The following is a 24,211-nucleotide window of genomic DNA, read 5'->3' as shown; positions in this document are numbered from 1 at the left end:
AATGGAGAAGATAATCCCAAATCAGGGAAACAGAAATGGACTTCGGGTCTTCATGATGAAGAAGACACCAAGCAGAAAAATGTGTCCACTTTTGTTGATAACACTGCTGAGTGGCTGGTTTTCTGGAAGCTTCCAATATAAGTCTGACCTGCTGAGAGAGATGAAGATCAGCTGAACTCAGCGCGAGTTGTACCAAACTGTCAGGTGTAACGACTGAAGGTTGGGATGAAGAAGAGAACCTTGACTCTGCGTGAGAAGAGATGGGAAAATTTGAAGAGGTATTGGCTCCCTGATACTGAGTTGAAGTAGGAGGGAGAACCATGTTTGCCTGGACCACCAAGGAGTTATCAGAATCATCGTGGCAGAATCCTGCTTGAGTTTGACAAGTATTTTGAGAATAAGAGGAAAGGGTGGAAATGCATAAAGAAACTTGTTCATCCAATCTAGGAGAAAAGCATCCGCTTCCAGGCAATGAGACGAGTACAGCCTGGAGCAAAAGTGGGGTAGCTTGTGATTGTGGGGAGATGAAAACAGATCTACCTGAGGAGTACCCACTGCGAAAAAATGGAATAGAGAGCTGCTGAGTTTAGAGTCCATTTGTGTGGTTGAAGAATTCAGCTGAGCTTGTCTGCCAGGAAATTCTGTTCTCCCTGAATGTAAACAGCTTTGAGAAAAATGTTGCGAGGAATGGCCCAATTCCAAATTTTCAGAGCCTCCTGACAGAGGAGGCTACTTGATTGTCTGTCCGGACAAGGAGAACTTGATCTTGAATAAGATGCTGGAAAGCTTTTAGAGCGTTGTAAATCGTTCTGAGTTCCAACAGATTTATATGATGGCGCCGATCCTTGCTGGTCCAAAGACCTTGAGTGCGTAGGCCATCTAGGTAAGCTCCCCAAGCATAGGTTGAGGAATCCATAGTCAGGACTTTCTGATGAGGAAGCGTTTGGAAGAGCAACCCTCTGGAAAGATTGGAAGATTGCATCCACCATTGTAGGATTGTCGAAGAGACAAGGTCACTGCAATATGCTGCGAAAGTGGGTCGAGAGCCTGTGTCCATTGTGAGGCTAATGTTCATTGAGGAATGCGTAGGTGCAGCCTCGCAAAGGGAGTCACATGGACTGTTGATGCCATGTGTCCTAGAAGACCTATCATGCATCTTGCCAAAAGAGATTGAAGCTGGACAACCTGATGGCGTAGTTGAAGAAGTGCTACTTGACGCTGTTGGAGAAGAAATGCTCCGAGTTGTATCTAGAAGGGCTCCGATGAACTGGAGTTTCTGAGACGGTTGAAATTGAGATTTTGTAAAATTGATTTCAAATCTCAAATTCTGGAGAAATAAAACAGTTTGCTGTGTCGCTGAGAGCACAGTGAGATGTGAAATGTCCTTGATGAGCCAGTCGTTTAGATAGGGAAAAACTTGAAGTCCCTGAGACCTCAAAGCCGCTGCTACCACTACCAGGCACTTGGTAAAGACTCTGGGAGAGGATGCCAGGCCGAAAAGGTAGAACTTTGTATTGGAAGTGGTATTGCACCACTTGAAATCTGAGGAACTTCCTGGAAGCCAGATGAATTGGTATATGAGTATAGGCTTCTTTTAGATCCAGAGAGCTTAGCCAATCATTGTGATTGAGAAGGGGATACAAAATTGCTAGAGATAACATTCTGAATTTTTCCTCGACTAGAAATTTTTTGAGAGCTCCGAGATCCAATATCAGTCGAAGACCTCCTGTCTTCTTTGTTATCAGAAAATACCGAGAGTAAAACCCCGTGTTCTCTTGTTCTGGAGGAACCTTCTCAATGGTGTTGAGAAGAAGTAGACTCTCGATCTCCTGAAGCAGATAGGGTTGAAGGATATTGGAAGCAGACTCTCTTGGAGGATGATCCGGAGGGACGGTGATAAAATGAAGGGAGTAACCTTCTCTTATAATGTTGAGAACCCAGAGGTTGGATGTGATGATTTCCCAGCGGTGAGAATAATGTTGAAGACGACCTCCTATAGGTTGAGGGAGAGATAGAGGTAATTTTATTGAAACTATGCTCTCGAGTAACTGGTCAAAAAGACTGAGTAGGCTTAGCTGGAGCAGACTCTGAAGGTTTCTGAGAACGTTATTGTTTTTGCTTTTTCTGCTGAGGACGGGAAGCAGTAGATGGATTAGCTGAATATTGTCTTTGATAAGAGGCAGCAGGTTTGAATGATCTTGAAGTGGATTGTTTTGGTTTAGGTGTAACCAAGATTTTTTATAAGCACAAAGCTTTTGAGTGGCATTTCAATGGTATCTCCAAAAAAGCTCATCTCCGAGACAGGGAATGTTAGCCAATCGATCTTGAAGACTGACATCCATGTCAGCAATCCTGAGCCATGCTAATCTCCGCGTGGCTATGGACATAGATGAAGCTCTGGACGATAGTTCAATAGAGTCGTAAGCAAATTGAACCAAATGCTTATGTAATTGAAAAAGGATACAGACTAATTGTTGAAAACCCTTATACGGTGAGAAGAGAGATAGTTCTGGTATATTGATAATTGCTTAAGCAACTGCTTGAGATAACATGAGAAATATAATGTGTAATTATTCACACAACTAGACAACATGGAATTTTGAAAGAGACGTCTACCAAATCTGTCCGTAGTGCAACCCTCCCTCCCTGGCGGAACTGAGGCATAAACCCTGAAGGAGGTCGAATTATTAAGCATCGATTCCATCACTAGGGATTGATGAGACAGTTGAGGCTTGTCAAACCTGAGTGTGGGAGCAAGTTTATAGAGAGAGTCCAACTTCCTGGGAGCAACTGGTACTGACAACAGAGATTCCCAATTTTTATGAAGAGTATCCTTCAAAATTGCATGAAGAGGAAGTTTAATAACCTCCTTAGAAGGATGTTTAATATCCATAGTCTCCATATATTCAGGAGTATATTTGAAGTCCACTTCCAGTTTAAGAGACATGTCCTTACCTAGTTGTCTTATAAAAAGGGTAAAGGAAAGTGTCTCAGGAGGAGATGATTCTTTTTCAGGAGTCTGTGGAGAGTGCTGCTCCAGAGAATCATGTTGATAATGAGGAATCATTAATAGAAGACTCAATTTGAAGGTCAGAATCTATGACCAGAGACTGAGATCTATATCTTCTTTTACGTCGTTACCGGTCCGGTGATGGAGAAGGTGCACGATGTTTACGTTTTTCTGAACATTTAGAAGAAATATGTTTGGACTTGCAAGAAGACTTGTTGGATTGAGAATGTCTTGAAGAGGAGGAACGATGCCTCGATGAACTGGATCGATGACTGGAAGCATGAGTCTTTTATGCATCTCTGAATGATGGGCAGTGCCGAGTTCCAGGAGACGGCATCAAAGACTGCGGACTGGTACCAACATCTCTTGTATTTATATGCTCAAGCTGGGCCGGTACCTGTGAGGATGGTACCTGTGAGGATGGTACCTGTGGGATCGAGTATAATAATTTTTGAAACATTTCCCCATACTCCACACAAAAGAACTCCTCAAATTGTTCTTTCAAAGAAGGCTCCGATACCTGTAGCTTTTTCCACTGGTGCCATTGGTGCTGCGACCCACTCTGAAAAGGATTTCTCTGAAGAAGAGTAACCCCTGGATTGTGGAGCGAGTCGCATGAAAGGTCGTCGCTTGGCCAGCATGACCTGGCCAGCAATGCCTTAGTGGCCTGCGACTCTACCTGGGAAGCTGGTGACTTCTTCGCTGGCTTACCGGATGGAGCAAGGGGCTGCCATGCCATGTGGAAGGCGGTGCCGAAGACCTCGGTGCTGTTGAAGCCACGGAAAGCGGTGCATTGGTTGTTGGTGCCACAGATTGCGGTGCCTTTGCTTTCGGTGTTGTAGACGTCGAAGGATGAGGGGACTGGAGTCTTTCCATTGTGGCACCGAAAAGCTGTTTCCATTGTAGAAGTCAACTTTTTTAAGGTGCATTTTTTTCAGAGAACACCGTGAAGAACAATGCGGTGGTCCAGCCTAAGACACTGAATACACCATGAGTGTGGGTCTGTAATGGAAATTGTCCACTGGCACCTGCCGCACTTCTTGAAACCCGTTAACGGCTGGGACATTAAGTTATGAAAAACCGCCTCAGTCAAATCAAAGGAGAAAGGCTGAGGCAGAAAAATAGGCCCCGCCGTCGAAACCTGAAGGCAACGAGAAAAATAGAGAAAGGGGTTTTGTTTTGTTTTTTAAATATATAAGGAAAAAGAAAGACCAGGAATAGAAAAGAAAGAAAAGTAAATAAAAATACACGCGAGCGAGAAGGCAAAGCAAAGAAATAACCAACATTCAATGACACGACTTTCCAGGTCCATGGAAAACATTGAACTGAGGAGCCATGCACGCGTCTACGTCAAGCGGGAAGGCGCATGCGCAGTGTGGTCGGTTGTGAACTTTCTAAAGTTCTTAAAGTGACGATGCACTTGGGACCTTCCATACCAGGGCTCCGTGGATGATGTCACCCACATGTGAGAATATGCTGCCTGCTTGTCCTGGGATAACATCTGTTACGGTAAGTAACTGTGCTTTATCCTAGGACAAGCAGGCAGCATGTTCTCACATGTAGGACTCCCTAAATTATTGAAATGGGATGAAGGGAGAGTTGGTCATTAAGAGAATAAATTTTGTAATGATGCTTGGCCAAAGTGACCATCCTCCTCTCTGGGAAAAGATTCAATTCAGTAGTGAGACGTGAACGTGCGAACTGAGGACCAAGTAGCTGCTTTGTAGATTTCATCTATGGGAGTGGAACGGAAGAATGCAACTGAAGCTGCCCTAGCTCGGACCTTATGTGCTGTTACAGGACCCTCGAGCTGCAGCCCAGTCTGAGCATAGTAGAAGGAAATGCAGGACACTAGCCATGTGGAAATAGTTCTCTTGGTTACAGGCCGGCCCAACCTGTTAAGATCAAAGGAGATGAACAGTTGAGGAGAGGTTCTGTGTGGCAAAATTCTTTTGTAAGTAATAAGCCAAGGCTCATTTACAATCTAAGGTGTGAAGAGCTGTTTCTCCAGGGTGAGAATGTATAATTTAATCACTGTTTTATATTTTTATTATCTTATCTAACCACTGTAAACCGAGTCGAGCTTTCCCAGATTGAGAACCCGGTATACAAAACTAAGCATTGGATTAAATTAGAATGAGGCTTTAGAAAGAAAACTGGATACTCAATTGATTGATTTATATGAAATTCCGTGACTACTTTCGGCAAGAATTTAGGATGGGTGTGGAGAACTACTTCAATCATGGTAGAAAAGGTGGGTCCGACACCAACGCTTGAAGCTCACTCATTCGACGTGCAGAAATTATGGAGATTTAAAATACTACTTTCCAATGAGATATTGAAGATGATGAAGAGCATACCATGTTGAAAAACATGTCCACTTCTATTGGTAGCACTGCTGTGTAGAAGGTTTTCTGGATGCATCTAAAATGGTTCTGACAAGATCAGAAAGATCAGCGTCTGCCATGGTCATCCCAAGGTGTAACAATTGCAGATTGGGATGTAAAAGAGACCTTTGACTCTGCATAAGAAGAAATGGAAAGATCTGCAAGGGTATTAGATCCTTTACATTGAGCTGAAGTAAAAGAGAGAACCACAGTTGTCTGGGCCACCGAGGGACTAATGATCATGGTGGCTGATTCTTGCTTGAGCTTGATTAGCATCTTGAGAATGAGAGGAGTTGGTGGAAATGCATAAAGGAATTTGTCGGACCAATCCAGAAGAAAGGCATCTGCCTCTAGACGATGAGGAGGGCATTGTCTGGAACAGAATTGAGGCAGTTTGTGATTGAGGGGAGGACACAAATAGGTCTATCTGAAGAGTCTTCCAAAAAGAGAATATCTGACACAAGACCATGGAGTTGAGTGTCCACTCATGTGGCCAAAGAAATCTGCTGAGTTTGTCAGCAAGAGTATTATGTGCTCCTTGAATATAAACAGCTTTCAGAAATATGTTTCGAGCCCAGGTCCAAATTTTCTCATACCTCTTTGCTTGTTCATGTAATGCATCGCAACTTGATTGTTTGTGCATACCAGAAGGACTTGATTGGACACAGTGTGTTGAAAAGTCTTCAGAGCATTTTGAATCGCTTAGAGCCCCCTTAAGGAGAGGCATCTTTTGTGAGCCAGTCATCGCGATAGGGAAAAACGTGAAACCCTTGATCTCTTAAAGCTGCTGCCACAACCACCAGTCACTTGGTTAGGGTTTCCACACGTCCGAATTTCCCCGGACACATCCTCTTTTTGAGAACACGTCTGGATGGCTTTTTAAAACCCAGCACTTAGTCCGGGTTTCGAAAAGCCTCCAACGTTGGAACAGCATCCACAAACGCGCAGAACAGGTTAAGTGAAGTGGGGGTGGGGTTGGGACAGGGTGGGATGTGGGCAGAACTAGGCTGGCCTTGGGGTGTGGCCATGGGTCCCGATTTTCCATCAGAAAAATCTGGTAACTCTATACTTGGTGAACATTCTTGGAGAGGAGGCCAAGCCGAAGAGCAGAACTTTGTACTGAAAATGTTGATGGGCTATCTGAAACCATAGAAATTTTCTGTGAGCAGGATGAATCAGTATATGGGTATAAGCCTCGTTTAGATCTAGAGAGCATAGCCAATCGTTTTGATCTAATAGTGGATATGGAGTTCCTAGAGATAACATTCAAAACTTTTCTTTGACTAGGAATTTGTTTAGGTGTCAGAGGTCAAGAATTGGACATAGACCTCCCATCTTCTTTGGGATGAGAAAATACCTGGAGTACAACCCCTGACTTTTCTGAGAAGGGGGTACTACCTCTATGGCATTTAGTTGAAGCAGAGCCTCTATTTCCTGAAGAAGAAGAGACGTCTGCTGAGTGTTGAAAGAGAACTCTCTTGGAAGATGATTTGGAGGTATGGTGATAAAATGAAAAGAGTAACCCTCCTTGATGACTTTGAGAACCCACAGGTTGGTTGTTATGAAAGTCTAACGTTGATGGTAGAATTAGAGACAACCTCCGATTGGTGAGGAAGAGCCTGAGAGAGAGGAATATAGCAGCTAAGCTTTCTCAAAGCACAGGAAAAGGATTTAGCAGTTTCCTGAGCTTTCTGAAGCCACTGTTGTTTTTGCTTCTTTTGCAGTGGAGGCCTGGAAGCAGAAGATTTAGAAGTATATCGCCTATGATATGAACAGGAATGTTTAGCAGATTGCTTTGAAGCGTGAGGCTTAGACTTTGTTCTGTTCAAAGAATTCCAAGCTTTTTTATGTTGTGTCAATCATTCCAGGACTCCGGTTACAGAATCGCGCCAAGATAGGCAGCTGAAATGTAGGCCTGGAAAACCCAGGCCTACATTTTAGCTACTTATCATGGCTGCTAAATCTCAGCACTGAGAGTGACAGGGGTGTTCCAGCAGGAGGGATTGGGCCTCCCTCCTGCCGGGGATGTTAGCGGGGGTTGGCAGCAGCAGGGATTGGATATCCCTCCCACTGGAGATATTCGGGGGTGGTGCTGGCAGGAAGGATTGGGCATCCCTCATGCTGGGTGTGTCGCAGGAGTGGTGGCAGGAGGGATTCTACCAGGAAAACAGGAGATACCAACTTCCCAAAAGCTCGGAAAGTAGGAAACAAACAGCGAAGGAGACTCTGGTGTCCAATCACTTTTATTATATATTAAGACTCGACATGACCGTGTTTTGACCCAAATGGGCCTGCCTCAGAAGTCTTCAGTTTCAGCGATCCCTGCTTCTCTTCCATTTGCCAAGACTCCTGGGGCAGGCCCAATTGGGCCGAAACATGGTCGTGTTCAGTCTTAATATATAATAAACCTAAATGGACACAGCAGGAGGGAGTGGGCATCTCTCCTGCCGGCTGATTTGCAGGAGGGGGTTCGGGGGTCCCCTGCTGTGGTCGCTTTGAGATGATCGCGGCAGGGGAATTCCTCCCTACCCCATTAACTCAGCTGATGGGAGAGGGGGAATTTCTCTGCCGCGATCGGCAGCTGTGATCTAGGCAAAGATAGGCGGCTGAAATGTAGGCCAGGGTTTCCCAAGCCTACATTTCAGCCACCTATCTTGGCAAGATTCACGGCCGGGTAGCCGCTTTAAATCACCTAACGCCACTTCGGGGGTTGGCCACGCCTACTTTGGCATTCCACGGCCTAAACAGCTTCCTAGATTATGATTCCAGTGGCCATTTTATCCACCTTTTATTTAGGCATTTCAACCCTGCCTTTTCTGACCATTGGCAGGGCGCCAACCGATAAATTTAGGCGCTGGTTGCAGAATTTCATCCTAACTCTCAATATAAGGGAAGAGACAGACAGGAAAATACTGAGGGAGAATGAGAAGAAATGAAAGGCAGAATAAAGGGAAATAAGGGAGACAGAGCAAACACATTATCCTCATAACAAAGGTTAGAAGCATGGGCAGTGATTATAACACCTCTTTCTAACAGCGCTTGGGCCAGAGGAGGTGTCTTTCTTATAGAAAATGTTTGCATTTCTCCATTTCTCGCTTTAAGTTACATCACCTGTTTCCTGCAGTTCCTCACATGTGGCCGTGAGGGTCAGATTTCCTCTTTCCTCAGGTTCCTGAGGCTCAGTCTTGAATCTCTCTTGCTCAAATCGGATTAAAATGTCAGGTGTGACATTATGGGAGCCTGTTATATGACAAAGATAATACGTTTATTTATTTATTGGGATTTATTAACCACCCTTATGAAGAGATTCACCCAGCAGTTATAATAAACATAAATTTACAATTTTATTAACAGCATAACAGTAGCAAAAAGAACAAATATAAACATAAATACAATGAATGAGGTAAAGTCAAATTCAGCAAAATGAAACTTACTAATAGGAAAGAAGAGGAGAGGCGGTAGAAAGGAGAAGGAGGAAGGCAGAATCAACCTACCAGCCGGGGAGAGAGCCGGAGAAGGCAAAGAAGACCAGGAAGCTCGTGGCAGGCGAGAGTAAGTTCCACCCACCTCCCACCACATCGGCAGAAGCAGCGCCGAACTCCCCCTTAAAGGGGGAGGAGCCAAGCGGCACACACAGTTCCGAGCATCGGGAAAGAAGAGGAGAGACGGTAGAAAGGAGGAGGAAGGCAGAATCAACTACCAGCCAGGGAGAGAGCCGAAGAAGGCAGAGAAGACTAGGAAACTCGGGGCAGGCGAGAGTAAGCTCTGCCCACCCCCCACCATGTTGGCAGAAGCAGCGCCGAACTCCCCCTTAAAAGGGGAGGAGCCAAGCGGCACACGCGGTGCCAAGCACCGGGAAAGAAGAGGAGAGGCGGTAGAAAGGAGAAGGAAGAAGGCAGAATCAACCTACCAGCCGGGGAGAGAGCCGAAGAAGGCAGAGAAGACCAGGAAGCTCGGGGCAGGCGAGAGTAAGCTCCGCCCACCCCCTACCGCGTTTGCAGCAGCAGCGCTGAACTCCCCCTTAAAAGGGGAGGAGCCAACGGCGTGCAGCCGTTCGGCGAGCGGCAAAGGCGCTCGCCTTAGCAAGACCACCTTTGCGAAGGGCTTCAAGAAGGGCAGAGTCACCAAGGAGGGGCAATCAAGGTAAGGAAGCCAACAAGCAACCAAACAAGTGCACATATATACGTAACAACAGCAGGACACACTCAAACTACTATCCTAAGTTTAGGAACACCACCAACACAGAACACCACAACACTAGTTGACACTAGCCAAACGCAGCACATTCGGAGTGGATACAGGGAAAAACATATAACTAAGGAATAAGGAAGTAGCAAGCAGCAGGCACAAAAGAGAACACACACTCACACAAGCAAAAAGGAACCAGTAAAAGAAAAGAGAGTACTCCAGAAAGGCGGACAGCAATGGAAGCAGAAGGAATCCAGAAGATGAGCTTTCCAGTGCTCTGCACAGACTGTCATATGTATGACTAGCTCCCCTCGGGGAGACAGTCATATGTATGCGGTCGGTGTCAGGAGGCAATTTACAAGAAGGAGGATTAGCAGAGGTAAGAAACCTAATGTACAATCCCTCTGGAGGCTGAACTCGAGGGACGTATCAAAGCAGTCCTAATTCTCAGGGGGGAGAGGTTCCGATGAGTTCGCCGTAAAAACAGAAGCACCAAAGGCCGTATCACCCTTAGCCGCCACATCAAGCCGGAAAAACTTGGAAAAGGTATGAAGGGAAGCCCATGTGGCCGCCCGACAAATCTCAGGCAAGACAGCATGTACAAAATATATAGTATTCTATAAGATAATTGCATAGCTCAAACATGCCCATCCATTCTTTGCCCACATGCGCACTCCCTTTGAACTTACTCACCAACTCATGGATTCTATAACTGATGGCCAAAGTTGTGTGAGCAATTTAATGGAATAAGTCAATAATTGTGCACTAATGATCAATTATTCATTCAAATAGACTAAAAAAAGTACCAAAAAATAGAAAGTGTGTATATATATATATAAGGGTCGAGGACCACTGTATCCACGGATTTTTCATCCACGGTTTCAATTATCCACAATTTACCGTGGCCCGAGCACTCTACCCCATCGTGCTCACAGCTTACCTCCTCAGATGTTCACTGGCAGCGAGCATCTCCTGCCTGCTGCTTGCGCTGGCCTGGACTCCCTCCTCTTGGGTCACATCCGGTTTGCGAGACCAGAAGGGGGAGGGAGCTCAGGCTGGCGCGAGCGGCGGGCAGGGGATTCAGCTCGCTGCCGGTGAAGATTTGAGGAGGTACACTGGAGCGGGGAGGGGGGCTGCGGCAAGATGGGGTAGAGTGTGAGGGGTAGGGAGCACTCAGTGTTCAGGCCATTAAACTGCGTTATAATAGCGTTCATTATTATCTGCGATTTCACTTATCTGTGGTAGGTCTTGGAACCTATTAACCGCAGATACTGGGGCCCCACTGTATATATATGAACTGCCTTGGGTATATATGTATCCTCTATAATAAAACCCTAAGCATGCATGCGCATTTAGGAGGCCGTGATCCCTGCTGCTGTGCTGTGTGCTTCCGTGGTCGTGTTTGATTTGCGTCATGTGCGGCGGTTTGAGCAGCGCCGAGAGCAACGGCAGGAGGGTGTCCTTCGGCCTGGATGAAGCGGACAGAGTGCGGGTGCTGCAAGGAGTCTGGCTGCTACTGCTGCACAGGGAAGTGGAGAGGGAGAGGGAAAGGGGTCTGCTTTGGGGGGCAGGCAGCAATCTTGGTTTGCTCGGGGGGGGGGGGGCAGAGACAGAAGGGGCCACGGAGAGACAGGCAGACATGGCGCAAGAGAGAGATAGGCAGGCAGGGGGCCCGGGAGAGAGACAGACAGAAAGAAAGACACAGACAAGAGGCCAGGGAAAGACACAGACAGAAAGAATGACAAACAGACAGGGAGCCAGAGAGACAGACAGACAGTGGCCAAAGAGAAACAAAGAAAAAAAGACAGACAGCGGTCAAGGAGAGAGAGATAAATAAAAAAAGACAGACAGATAGGGGGCCAGGGAAAGACACAGACAGAAAGAATGCCAGAGAAACAGACAGCGGCCAAAGAGAGAGAGCGAAAGAAAGAAAAGACAGACAGACAGCGGCCAAGGAGAGAGAGAGAAAGAAAGAAAAGACAGACAGACAGCGGCCAAGGAGAGAGAGAGAAAGAAAGAAAGAAAGAAAGAAAAGACAGACAGACAGCGGCCAAGGAGAGAGAGAGAAAGAAAGACAGACAGACAGAAAGCAGCCAAGGAGAGAGAGAAACAGAAAGAAAGACAGACAGACAGCAGCCAAGGAGAGAGAGAGAGAGACACACACAGACAGAAAGAAAGACAGACAGACAGAAAGCGGCCAAGGAGAGAGAGAGAGAAAGAAAGACAGACACATCTATTCTAGCACCCGTTAATGTAACGGGCTTAAAGACTATTGTATATATAAATAGCTAAATAGACCCTGTACAGATCATTATAACATTAGTTTGGTTTGCCCCATGTACAAAATAAGTATCTGTCTAAAATATGTAAACCGCTTTGATTGTAACCACATAAAGAAAAAGCGGCATTTCAAGTCTCATCCCTTTTCCCTTCCCCTTAGCTATTTTTAAACAATCAGTTATTGGCATTAATTGGCAAAAATGTGGATTTGAGCATGCATCGTGCATGGAATGCGCTCCCGAGAGAGGTGGTGGAGAAGAAAACAGTGATAGAGTTCAAACAAGCGTGGGATGAACACAGAGGATCTCGAATCAGAAAATAATGGGCATACATTGAAGGAACTAAGGCCGGTACTGGGCAGGCTTGGACGGCCTGTGTCCCGTATATGGACATTCAGTTGAGGATGGGCTATGGAGGGTTTCGATGGTTAAGATGGGCTGGAGTGAGCTTTGATGGAGACTCCAGTAGATGGAACCTAAGCACACTACCGGGCAGGGCTCTGGGTTTCTGGCCCAGAAATGGCTAAGAAAAAGGACCATTTAAACTAAATTAATTTATGGAGCATGTATGGTTGGGCAGACTGGGTGGACAACTCGGGTCTTTATCTGCCGTCATTTACTATGTAACTATGTAAGATTCTCTCAGCACAAGGACCTCCGTTCCCAGACCCCTGCCCCATATGGATGTCAGGAGGGGACAGAGCCTGAGTGAGAACAAGCATGCATTTCATTTCCCTCTATTTATTCCACACCTTAATGTAAAGTCCTCAGAGTTTGGGCCAAAATAAGACACTTCCAGAAAGCATTTTCATCCCTAATCTTTTGCCTTCTCAGTCATGTTTAATCATTCCTCAATCTTATACCTCTTTTGAAACAGATCCTAATTCTTTTAACTTCCCTCATCTTTTACTAATTACTGTTCTTTATTATCATTAAAGGTCTTCATCTGAAAATTTTCCTGCCAGAATTTGCCTCATGGCTCCATTGAATCTTAATTGTTCACTACCCTTCTTGTACTGGCCACTGAGTATTTCTTATTATTGGGGAAAACATTGGGATATTCCCTTTAATAACTTTATTCAAACTATATCCTGTTCCCTCCAAAACAGAAAATTCTCCTCATCACCACCATTTCTTTTAACAATACAAATTTCTCAGCCCCATGACATTAGGATGAAGGGTTTAGCAGGCATGAGCTATCTCTGTCAGCTGCCTCCTCCATCCAAAGTAGGGAAAAAAACCCAATAATAATAAGAAAGGTCGATGACCTTTTATCCCTCTAGCATTAAATTACTGAATGATCCAGGCTGACCTTAATAAAGATGTGGAGAAGGAATTTTACACTTACTTGTTACAGGAGGGTGAATCTGTTCAGATGTCTCCGATTCCGGAGGATCCATGAAGGGGATTTCTTCTTCTTGCTTAACACTCAGTGAGAACACAGACGTTACAACAGGAAGGTCTGTGAAGAGGAAACACATTTACAAGGATTCACCAAGGATATACATCCAGTTTTATCCAGTGCTATATTCCGCCTACCATCCCCCTTTTCCCATATATCAGTCAACATTGCATTGACAACTGTGCAAAAAAAAAACCACACTAAAAAGCTAAGTAGAGGCGCTGATAAAGGACCGCATCATTGATCACCTTGACGGACACAAACTGATGAGGACCGGCCAGCACGGCTTCAGCAAAGGAAGATCTTGCTTGACAAACTTACTGCACTTCTTCGAAGGAGTAAATAGGCAGATGGACAAGGGTGACCCAGTAGACATCGTATATCACGGGCCATATTGATGTGGAGGAAGAAATATTTTGTCTTATGGGTCCCACGGCGACAAGAAGGCATCCGCTAAAACTCAGGGGGGGGAAGATTCCATGGGGATACCAGGAAGTATTTCTTCACCAAAAGGATAATTGATCAATGGAATGGTCTTCCACGTCAGGTAGTCGAGGCCAGAACCACACTCGACTTCAAGGGACGATGGGACAGACAGGTGGGGTCGCTCCAGAGGAATGCATAAAAGATGGAGGGAGGGAGGAGGGAGGGTTCTTGAGTGGGCAGACTTGTTGGGCCGTCGGCCCTTTTCTACCATCATACTCTATGTTTCTATCTATCTAGATTTTCAGAAGGCGTTCGACAAGGTTCTGAAAGAACGCCTACTTTGAAAAATTGTGAGTCATGGAATCAAGGGTGAAATACTCACGTGGATTAAAAACTGGTTGGCGGATAGGAAACAGAAAGTGGGGGTGAATGGACAATACTCAGACTGGAAAAGCATCAGGAGTGGAGTGCCGCAGGGTTTGGTGCTCGGGCCTGTGCTCTTCAACATATTTATAAATGACCTAGAAATTGACATGACGAGTGAGGTGATTAAATTTGTGAATGATATAAAGTTATTCAGAGTAGTGAGGACACAGAAGGATTGCAAAGACCTACAACGAGACATAAATACGCTCGAGGAATAGGCTGCAAAATGGCAAATGAGGTTCAACGTGGATAAGTGCAAGGTGATGCATGTTGGTAACAAAAATCATATGCACGAATACAGGATGTCTGGAGCTATACTCAGAGAGAGCCCCCAGGAGAGAGACTTGAGAGTACTTGTAGACAAGTCAATGAAACTGTCTGTGCAATGTGTGGCGGCGGCAAAAAGGGCAAACAGAATGCTAGGAATGATTAAGAAGGGAATACAAACAGATCTGAAAAGGTTATTATACCGGGCCATGGTACGCCCCCACCTGGAATACTGCGTCTAACACTGGTCGCCGTACATGAAAAAGGACATAGCACTACTCGAAAGGGTCCAGAGAAGAGCGACAAAAATGGTTAAGGGACTGGGGAAGTTGCCATACAACGAGAAGCTCGAGAAACTGGGCCTCCTCTCTTGAGAAGAGAAGATTGAGAGAGGACATGATCGAAACATTCAAGATATTAAAGGGAATTGACTTAGTAGAGAAAGAGAGAATGTTCACCCTCTCTAAGGTGAAGAGAACGAGAGGGCACTCGCTAAAGTTAAAAGGGGAAAGATTCCGTACAAACGTAAGGAAGTTCTTCTTCACCCAGAGAGTGGTAGAAATCTAGAACGCTCTTCCGGAGGCTGTTATAGAGGGAAAGCACACTCCAGGGATTCAAGACAAGGTTCGATAAGTTCCTAATGGAACAGAACATACGCAATTAAGGCTAGACTCAAATAGGGCACCGGTCTTTGACTTAAGGGCTGCCGCATGAGCGGACTGCTGAGCACGATGGACCACTGGTCTGACCCAGCAGCGGCAATTCTTAAGTTCTTATGTTCATCATAGTAGCATTATTATAGAATACAATCCCTCCCATCCTTCCCACCACCAAGGATATACATTTAAGTCTCCAAATGTTTGATGTCCAGGACCCATCTCCCATGATCTGAAAAAAGCAGAGCCCTTTAAATCCTAAACATTTACTTACCCTTCATGGAGTCATGTGGGTTTTCTTTTCCTTCCCACTCAAAGTCTTGAGTGAAATGTTTCTCATCTTCCTTTTTAATCTTAAATATAACATCAGGATTAACAATTGAGTAACCTGTTAATAAGGAGGAGGAAAATGACATTTAATTGTATATAGAAACCCTATGGAAGTATCATCTGTTTCCTGTTCTGAAGAAGCAGTGCATGAAAGTGTGCACGGAGGAGTGTGTGAGTGGAGGAAGATCTGAGTATTTGTCTGATAAAACCTTGAGAGAAGAGGCAGCTACAACCCGCCACTTGATTATGCATAAACCTTGGAGATGTGATACAGACATTTCTCTTCATAGTCCTCCTAGATGGAGGCATTGCAGAGGTCAGTCTTCTCATTGATATCTGCAACCATTCAAAAAGGGTTACACATTGGACAGTACGTTTGACTAGAGTGCAGTTGACATGTGTTGTCCTCACACAGAATTTGAGTTCCCAGGAAGAAATCTGAATGGTAAATCCTCCTCCTGGTCTTCCGTACCAAACTTTTGTTCTATAGTAGGGGTTCTCACTCCAGTCCTCGAGGCACACCGTCCACTCTGGTTTTCAAGGTATCCACAATGGATATGCATAAGACAGATGTAGGCAGAGCATGCAAATTTATCTCATTCATATTCATTGTGGGTATCCTGAAAATCTGACAGGCTTGGGGTGTCCCTAGCTGGTCATTTATGAAGCCTCTATTTTAAGGTCTATCACTGGCTCCTGTTGGATATTGGATGGCATCAGAAGCTAAGTTCTAAATGTCAGATGCCCATGGAACCAGGTACTTGTGATTTGTATCTCACTGATTTCCTAATGAGCCTGTGTGGTAGATGATAGAGAAGAGATATTTACCTCGTGACAAGAGGATCCCATGAACCTCCTTGATGACTTTCTTGTAAAGCTCCTTCTGCCGTTCTCCCAGAATGTTCCACTCCACATCCCAGAAATAAGCAGCGACATCCTTGAATGTGACCAATGCCTGGAAAAGGAAATAGGAGACCCTCAGCCACAGTTTCACTGGGTTTACTAGACTGTTATATAAGCTGTCAGTGAGATCAGATCGCACTGAACAGTGGGGTTGATGGGTAAACACTGCCTTTTGTAATTTATACCCAAATGTGTGAAATTCTTCTCTTTTGCTCCGCTTTCACCCAGAGGTCTGTGTTCATATAAAACTATTGTCAGGGAAACTAGTCCCAATACCCAAGAAATTTCCCTTATCAAGCAAAATGTCCCCAAAATAACAATAGAAACCAGAAATAAATTTAAATAATCAAATTAGTTTATTGAAAGAATTAATTTGATAATTACAAGAAATATATATATATATATACTGGAGGCAAACAATGAATTTCAAAGTCTGATCACTTTCAGAACTTAACCTAAATCAGCTCTTTCTTACCCTATGTTCTCCTCACCTAACAGATAAAACTCAATTCCTGAATAATTATAACTATAATCTTTACAATAGATCAAAGAAAAAATACATAAATATATTACCCCAAAGTGATTCTTTCTGTGGGAAAAGCTCAAGCACCCAGTAGGGGAAGGGGAGCAAAAGAGGAAAACCCCTGTCCCTCTCAGAAAGCACAGTTACTTACCGTATAAGGTGTTATCCAGGGACAGCAGGCAGATATTCTCACCGGTGGGGGACATCATCCACGGAGCCCAGGTACGGAATGTCCCAAGTGCATCACTACTTCAAGAACTTTAGAAAGTTTTGAAGTAGCAGTTCTTCTTTATTGATGTATATTTGTTGGGTTTTAGGGGCTTCTTTCTCTAGAAGGAACTTTGTTCTGGTTTTGGGATGGGGTTTTTTTTTTTTTTTTACGCTCTAAGGGCAAGAAAGCAAAGGCTTTCTAGTCTAAAAGTAGTACAGAATTATTAATTTTCTATTTTTTTTTCCTTAAGAGAAAGGGAGAGCTGCGACTGATAAGGAACAACAAACAAACCTGAGAGAAGGAGGGAAGGGGGCTCGAGGACCAGGGCTCCTGTACATGCTCAGTAAGCTTAAAAGCTTACTATATAGCTAGGGAGAGCACCAACACGGTTCATAGACAAAATCGCGCAAGACAACGGCACGCAGACAACTGAGCGCAAGGTTGACAGTGCGCCGAAGAAAAGCACTATTTTAAAGGGTTCCGACGGGGGGTGTTGGTGGGGAACTCCCCTATTTTACTTAACAGACATCGCGCTGGCATTGTGGGGGGTTTGGGGGGTTGTAACCCCCCTCATTATACTTGAAACCGAACTTTTTGCCTGTTTTTTAGGGAAAAAGTTCAGTTTTAAGTATAATGTGGGGGGTTACAACTCCCTAAACCCCCACAACGCAAGCGCAATGTCTGTTAAGTAAAGTGGGGGGGTTCCCCCCCCCCCGTCGGAGCCCTTTAAAATAATGCTTTTCTTCGGCGCGCCGTCAACCTTGCGCTCAGTTGTCTGCGCGCCATTGTCTCGCGCGATTTAGTCCTGTCACCGGGAAGCCAGACTCCCCGATTCACATGGGAAGTGGAAACCACTTTTGGAAGAAAAGACAAGCTCCTACAGCCTGGCTTGTAGGAAGGAAAAGTGATTCAGGAGAAGCCAGGGCTGAGGTGAGAGGGAGAGGGGTGCAGCTCAAGTCTCTGACATATGAGGCTTCCTCTGAAGTCCTGGAGGGGAGATGGGATTAACCCAATCGTCCCCAAATAAAGTGGGATTGCACAAGAAAGACAGAATCCTGCTATTAAAGCCTAATTCCAATAACCAAAAGGAAAGAGAAGGAAAGGCTGGAAGAGGAGAAACAAACCTTTCTTACCTGATCAGCCACCAGGGCAGACATTTCCTCTGAATTTTGCAGCTGCTGGGATGGATTCATTTCCCTGTTCCTGGAATGATGAGGGAAACAGGAAGAGGCGGAGCCAATTCCTGAATCTCAGGTATAATCTCTCCCAGGGATTCCCAGTTGCAGGACACAAAGTTCTCTGCTTTGTCTTCGGAATCTTTTCTGCTCTTTGCAGCCCTGCAGACACTAGAGGAAGAGGCAGCCACAGAGCATGTGCAGAACTCTTCACTCCGCCCCTCCGGATGAGGTCATCTTGGAACGGCCCGCCTCCTTAAGGTGGTTGTCTAGAGAAAACCCAGCAGATCTGCTGCCCGTTAGCTGCTATTTCCACAGCTCCACCTTACGGAGGTGGGATATTCTAGGATGACCTGTGCAAGGGGGTAGTTGAAGAGCTTTGAGCATGCTCAGTTCCTTTCTTTACTTCCGCAGAGCTGCAAAGAGACAAGATTCAGAAGAGAAGCAGAAACATTCGGTGTCTTGCAACTGGGAATCCCAGTTCCCTTCCTGCAGAGGGAGGGGGAGGGAAATCTCCAGCCTGAATCCCTCCCTGCAGAATTCAGAGGAAATGTATGCCCTGGGTTCTGATCAGATAATTAAAAAAAATGTATTTAGTCCTAATATAAAGGTGTCTTTCTTTTCTTTGATTTCTATCTCTTTAACGCCTTATAAGGGATCAATAACTCATAGTACTTTTACATGCATTAATGCAGCAGGGAAATCGCCCATCCTCAGCTAAAGAAATGCACTCCAGTGGACCCCAGTCTAGAAGTCTGCACGGGAACGGGGATCGCGGGGATCCCGCGGGTCCCGCGGGGATCCCGCGGGTTCCCCCCCTGGCCCACGGGACTCCCACGGGGACGCCCCCTGGCCCACGGGACTCCCACGGGGATGCCCCCCTGACCCACGGGACTCCCACGGGGACGCCCCCTTGCCCACGGGACTCCCACGGGGATGAAAACAACCTACCTAAATTCTGGCGATGCAAGCATGCAGCTTACAAGTCTGGCCGGCGTCGCGTCGGGAAATAGCCATGTTGAGCAGTGAGCTCAGCACGTACACAGATGAAAGCCTTGCTTGCTGATTGGTCCGGTGGCCCCGCCCCACCGTGCCGCCGGACCAATCAGCAAGCAAGGCTTTCATCTGTGTACGTGCTGAGCTCACTGCTCAGCATGGCTATTTCCCGACGCGGGCATTAGGCTGTTTTTTGTCATTTCGGGTGGGGGATGGCAGCGGCAGCAGCAGCCTGAAAAAGAAATCATCCTGGCCGGGTTCGGTGTCATGCTCCGGAGCTTCTACAGCCTTCCTATCTCCCTCTCCCTTCTACCTGCGGCTCTCTTCGGCAACTCAGCAGCAGCTTCTGACGTCGGGGCCTACCCTCTGCGAGTCCCGCTTGTTTCAACTTCCTTTTTCCACAAAGGTGGGACTCGTAGAGGGAAGGCCTCGATGTCGGCAGCTTGTCTTGATCACCGCTGCTGACGAGTTGCTGAAGAGAGCCGCGGAGCAGGGGGGTGTTGCCAGGTGCAGGTAGAAGGGAGAGGGCCAGATGCAGGACTCGTGGGTGAGGGAGGAGAAGAGAGAGGGGAGAGAAACAAAAGGAAATATTTCATACTGGGCTGGGCCGGAGTGGAGAGAGGGTGGAAAGATTCTGGCTACAGGGTGCATTAACAAAGGAAAAGGGGGGAAAGCTGAAAATGGAGATAGTGACACAAAGAAGAGAAAGGGTAAGCAGGACCTTCTGAATAAGGATAGAGATACAGAGGGGACATGAAGAGGAGGTGAAATAGAGACATAGAAGTAATGCTGAAAAAGTGTGTGTGGGGGGGGGGGGAGATAAAGACATTGAAAGGGCAAATGGTGAATATGGGGTAAAGACAAGGACAGAGACAAATGAAGATTCTGAAAAAGTGGTGAGATACGGATATAGGTGAGATGGACACAAAGAAGGGTGATGCTGGAAAATAGGTGGAATGGTAATTCTGACAGACACAGAAGGGAAATGCTGGATCAAGGAGAGATGGGGCTCAGGCTGGATGGAATGAGGAGAAATGCCTTGTTGGCCCGGAACTTCCTCTCCTACGTCAGAATTGACGTCAGGGAGCGGAATGCTGGTCAGCGCGACGCTTCTGCAGGGAAAGCTTGGGACGGCGGTGGCTTAGGGGCTATTCTCCGATGGCTGTGGCAGCAAACCGAGTGGCTTGGGGGAGGGCACGGAGAAAGAAAGAAAGGGGGCAGACAGAGAGACAGAAAGAAGGGGGAACAGGGAGACAGAAAGAAAAAGTTGGGGGAGAGAATGAGGTCTGGAGGAGAGGAAACATACAGGAGGCTGAAAGAAAGGAAGAAAGATTGGATGCACAGTCAGAAGAAGAAAGTGCAACCAGAGACTCATGAAATCACCAAACAGCAAAGGTAGGAAAAATGATTTTATTTTCAATTTAGTGATCAAAATGTGTCTGTTTTGAGAATTTATATCTGCTGTCTATATTTTGCACTATGGCTCCCTTTTACTAAACCGCAATATTGTTTTTTAGCGCAGGGAGCCTATGAGCATTGAGAGCAGCGCGAGGCATTCAGCGTAACTCCCTGTGCTAAAACCTACTATTGTGGTTTAGTAAAAAGGGAGGGGGTGTATTTGTCTATTTTTGTATTTTGTTACCGAGGTGACATTGCATAGAGTCATCTGCCTTGGGAAATGTATATGGCAGATATCTTTATTTTGTGTTCAAAAGAAAAGGAAATGCATTTCTGGTTTTATTTCTACAGTGTTGAAGTACTTGTTGGCCCTTGCTGTGACTGGTGGGGATCCCCAAGCACCGCCAGCAGAGGACCTCCTCTAGAGATGGTCAGAACTCCCCTCCACCAAGCGCAGCAGTCGCTGGCAGCATCCATGAGCCACTGAGGTGCCAGCATCTGTGACTCAGGGACGCTACTGCTGCCTGCCAAGCTTGGCAAAAGGGACCCCAGGCCAACTGCAAAGGAAGTCCTCAGCTGACAGTTTGTGGGTTCTCATCAGCTGAGTATTTATATTTTATATTTACATTAGAGGTTCTGGTAGAAACCCATTTACAAAGTATGTATTCTTCCCAATTAATATTTCCAAATTAATAGTCTCTTTGCTTATTTGTAAATGGGTCTCTACCAGAGCCTTTAATTCAGTAGCATAATTAAATAAAATAACTATTTCTTAAGTTTATAGGGAAGGATGGTGACGGAGGGGATTCCTCGCGGGGACGGGTGGGGACGGAGGGGATTCCTCGCGGGGACGGGTGGGGACGGAGGGGATTCCTCGCGGGGACGGGTGGGGACGGAGGGATTCCTCACGGGGACGGGTGGGGATGGAGGGATTCCTCACGGGGACGGGTGGGGATGGGTGGGATTTTGGCGGGGACGGGTGGGGACGGGTGGGATTTCTGTCCCCGCGCAACTCTCTACCCCAGTCCTGAGCCTGCCATCTATTAAAGAGACCATGCATGGGTAAAATAGAGGCAGCTCGCCTTCCCTTTTCCTATCTCAAAACCCCCTAGGGCTGGATCCCAATATTTGTATACAGAGTACTGAAATCTACATCCAACAGGTTACTCTTCCCTCCAAACCAGATGAACAAGAAAAGAGAAGGGAAGGCTGGAAGAGATGCACAGGGAAAGGTTTTCCCTTTACCAGAGTAGACAGAAGAATGTCTTCTCTGATACAAGGCAAAAAAGAGAGAGAAATCAAAACAAAGAAAATAAAACACCTTTTGATTAGACTAAATACTTTTTTTTACAATAATTATTAGGTGATCAGAACCCAGGTCAAAAGAAAAAACCAAAAAAACTCTGTGGAGTGACGATGTTCCCAAATGGACTTTATTTGAAAGTATCAAAGTTCCAAAGGTACACTAAAATCATCCACATAAAAGTAAATCATCCACATAAGAGCCTTAAAGGACCTAGTCCGCTAGGGATACAGGACCCAACATGGTCCGCGTTTCGACAAAAAGTCTTCCCTGGGGGTCCTATAAAGGTGAGTACGTGGGCTCTTATGTGGATGATTTACTTTTATGTGGATGGAATTATTTTATGTGGATGATTTTAGTGTACCTTTGGAACTCTGATACTTTCAAATAAAGTCCATTTGGGAGCATCGTCACTCCACAGAGTTTTTTTGGTTTTCTCTGGATGTTCTTCTTTGTGGATATTTTGGGGTCAATTCCTTTTGTTTTTTGCTTGTTGCTTTTCAGAACCCAGGTCAGACATTTCCTCTGGGTCTTCCAGGGATTTTCAGTTGCAGGACACAGAAAGTTTCTTTTCTTTTTTAAGTCTTTGTATTTTTATTGAGAAAATAAGATTTTTTTTTTTTTTACAAAAACCATATAAACATCAAAATTGATATAACAAGTTTTCTTATCACAACAATTATGAAGAAAAAAACAAAAGTGCTAAACATGAACAAAGTTAAACCTAAGACAAAGAAAGGAACTGAGCATGCTCAAAGCTCTTCAACTACCCCCTGGGCCCTTGCACAGGTCATCCTGTAATATCCCACCTCCTTAAGATGCAGCTGTAGCAGATCCTTCTTCTGTGGGACCTGCTGCACTGTCACTAAAGATCCACCTTAAGGAGGCGGGCTATTCCCGGATGACATCAGCCAGAGGGGCGGAGTGAAGAGTTCTGCACATGCTCTGTGGCTGCCTCTTCCTCTAGTGTCTGCAGGGCTGCAAAGAAGAGAAAAGATTCCGAAGACAAAGCAGAGAACTTTGTGTCCTGCAACTGGGAATCCCTGGGAGAGATTATACCTGAGATTCAGGAATTGGCTCCGCCTCTTCCTGTTTCCCTCATCATTCCAGGAACAGGGAAATGAATCCATCCCAGCAGCTGCAAAATTCAGAGGAAATGTCTGCCCTGGTGGCTGATCAGGTAAGAAAGGTTTGTTTCTCCTCTTCCAGCCTTTCCTTTTGGTTATTGGAATTAGGCTTTAATAGCAGGATTCTGTCCTTCTTGTGCAATCCCACTTTATTTGGGGACGATTGGGTTAATTCCATCTCCCCTCCAGGACTTCATATGTCAGAGACTTGAGCTGCACCCCTCTCCCTCTCACCTTAGCCCTGGCCCCTCCTGAATCACTTTTCCTTCCTACAAGCCAGGCTGTAGGAGCTTGTCTTTTCTTCCAAAAGTGGTTTCCACTTCCCATGTGAATCGGGAAGTCTGGCGTCCCCCTTTTCCTTCCTCCGGCTCGAGGGAGCAGCACCGGGTGTTGAGGGGTCCTTGGACGTGTGCACGCTATTGTTGAGGTATCTGGAGGTTATGAACAAGTTTTGCCTGTCTGACCATCTTTTTGTTCTGGCTGGTCCTGTCCGCAAGGGCAGGTCAGCTTCCGAAGCCACCATTTCTAGATGAATCCGTATAATAATAACAATAATAATAATTTATTTCTTATATACCGCTATACCGTGAAGTTCGAAGTGGTTTACAATAAAGATACATTTGACAGTACATGGGATACAAGTGGGTTACAGTAAAGATATATTTTGTCAGTACATGGGATGCAAATTTCCGTGGCTTACATTGCGGCTGGAAAGAAGTCCACCCCCCCCCCCCTTTGCGGTGAGGGCTCTTTTTACCAGAGGTGTCTCGTCCTCTTGGGCAGAGTTGTTGGCTATCTCTTTGGACGAGATTTGCAGGGCTGCTCCCTGGTCCTCTTTGCATACGTTCACCAAGTTTCACAGGATCGATGTGGCGGCCAAGCAGGATGCTGCTTTTGGTGCCTCTGTTTTGGCAGCAGGCTCATCAGTCCCATCTTGATTCTCCGGGACTACTCTGTTACATCCCAGTCCCATCCCCGGAATAAAGTGGGATTATACAAGATTTTTACCTCTGCTAATCTTCTTTTTTGTAAATCCACACTTGATTCCGGGAACCTGCTCTGTGCCAATTGTCTGCCTTTCTAAGTACAGGTAAGCTGGATCTCTGTTTTCTGATCAGCCTTAATCTTTCTAGCTGATGAAGATTGGCTGGTATTGTATATCCTGCCCCCTCCTTAGAGAAGTTGTGCAAAGAAGACAAGTACC

The 24,211-nt window shown here is 45.7% G+C and overlaps 2 protein-coding genes across 2 annotated transcripts in view; one reads left to right on the top strand and one right to left on the bottom strand.

Annotated features, from left to right (window-relative positions):
• Positions 1-18,414, bottom strand: part of LOC117367626 (zinc finger protein 493-like) — a 30,826-nt gene extending 12,412 nt beyond the window's left edge. Inside the window, exons 1-5 of the mRNA XM_033960370.1 lie at positions 18,142-18,414; positions 16,200-16,326; positions 15,316-15,429; positions 13,213-13,326; positions 8,509-8,637 (exon numbers count right to left, since the gene is read on the bottom strand). Of these exons, the coding sequence (XP_033816261.1) occupies positions 8,509-8,637; positions 13,213-13,326; positions 15,316-15,429; positions 16,200-16,326; positions 18,142-18,201 (544 nt within the window). The 5' untranslated portion in view covers positions 18,202-18,414. The remainder of the gene's footprint in view (positions 1-8,508; positions 8,638-13,212; positions 13,327-15,315; positions 15,430-16,199; positions 16,327-18,141) is intronic.
• Positions 18,415-22,846: 4,432 nt separating this feature from the next.
• Positions 22,847-24,211, top strand: part of LOC117368581 — a 126,780-nt gene continuing 125,415 nt past the window's right edge. Inside the window, 1 exon segment of the mRNA XM_033962311.1 lies at positions 22,847-23,060. Coding sequence (XP_033818202.1) covers positions 23,001-23,060 — 60 coding nt within the window. The 5' untranslated portion in view covers positions 22,847-23,000.

Source organism: Geotrypetes seraphini, chromosome 10, assembly GCF_902459505.1.
Source record: "Geotrypetes seraphini chromosome 10, aGeoSer1.1, whole genome shotgun sequence".
Lineage (NCBI taxonomy): Eukaryota > Metazoa > Chordata > Amphibia > Gymnophiona > Dermophiidae > Geotrypetes > Geotrypetes seraphini.
This window is presented reverse-complemented; position numbering and strand designations above follow the sequence as displayed.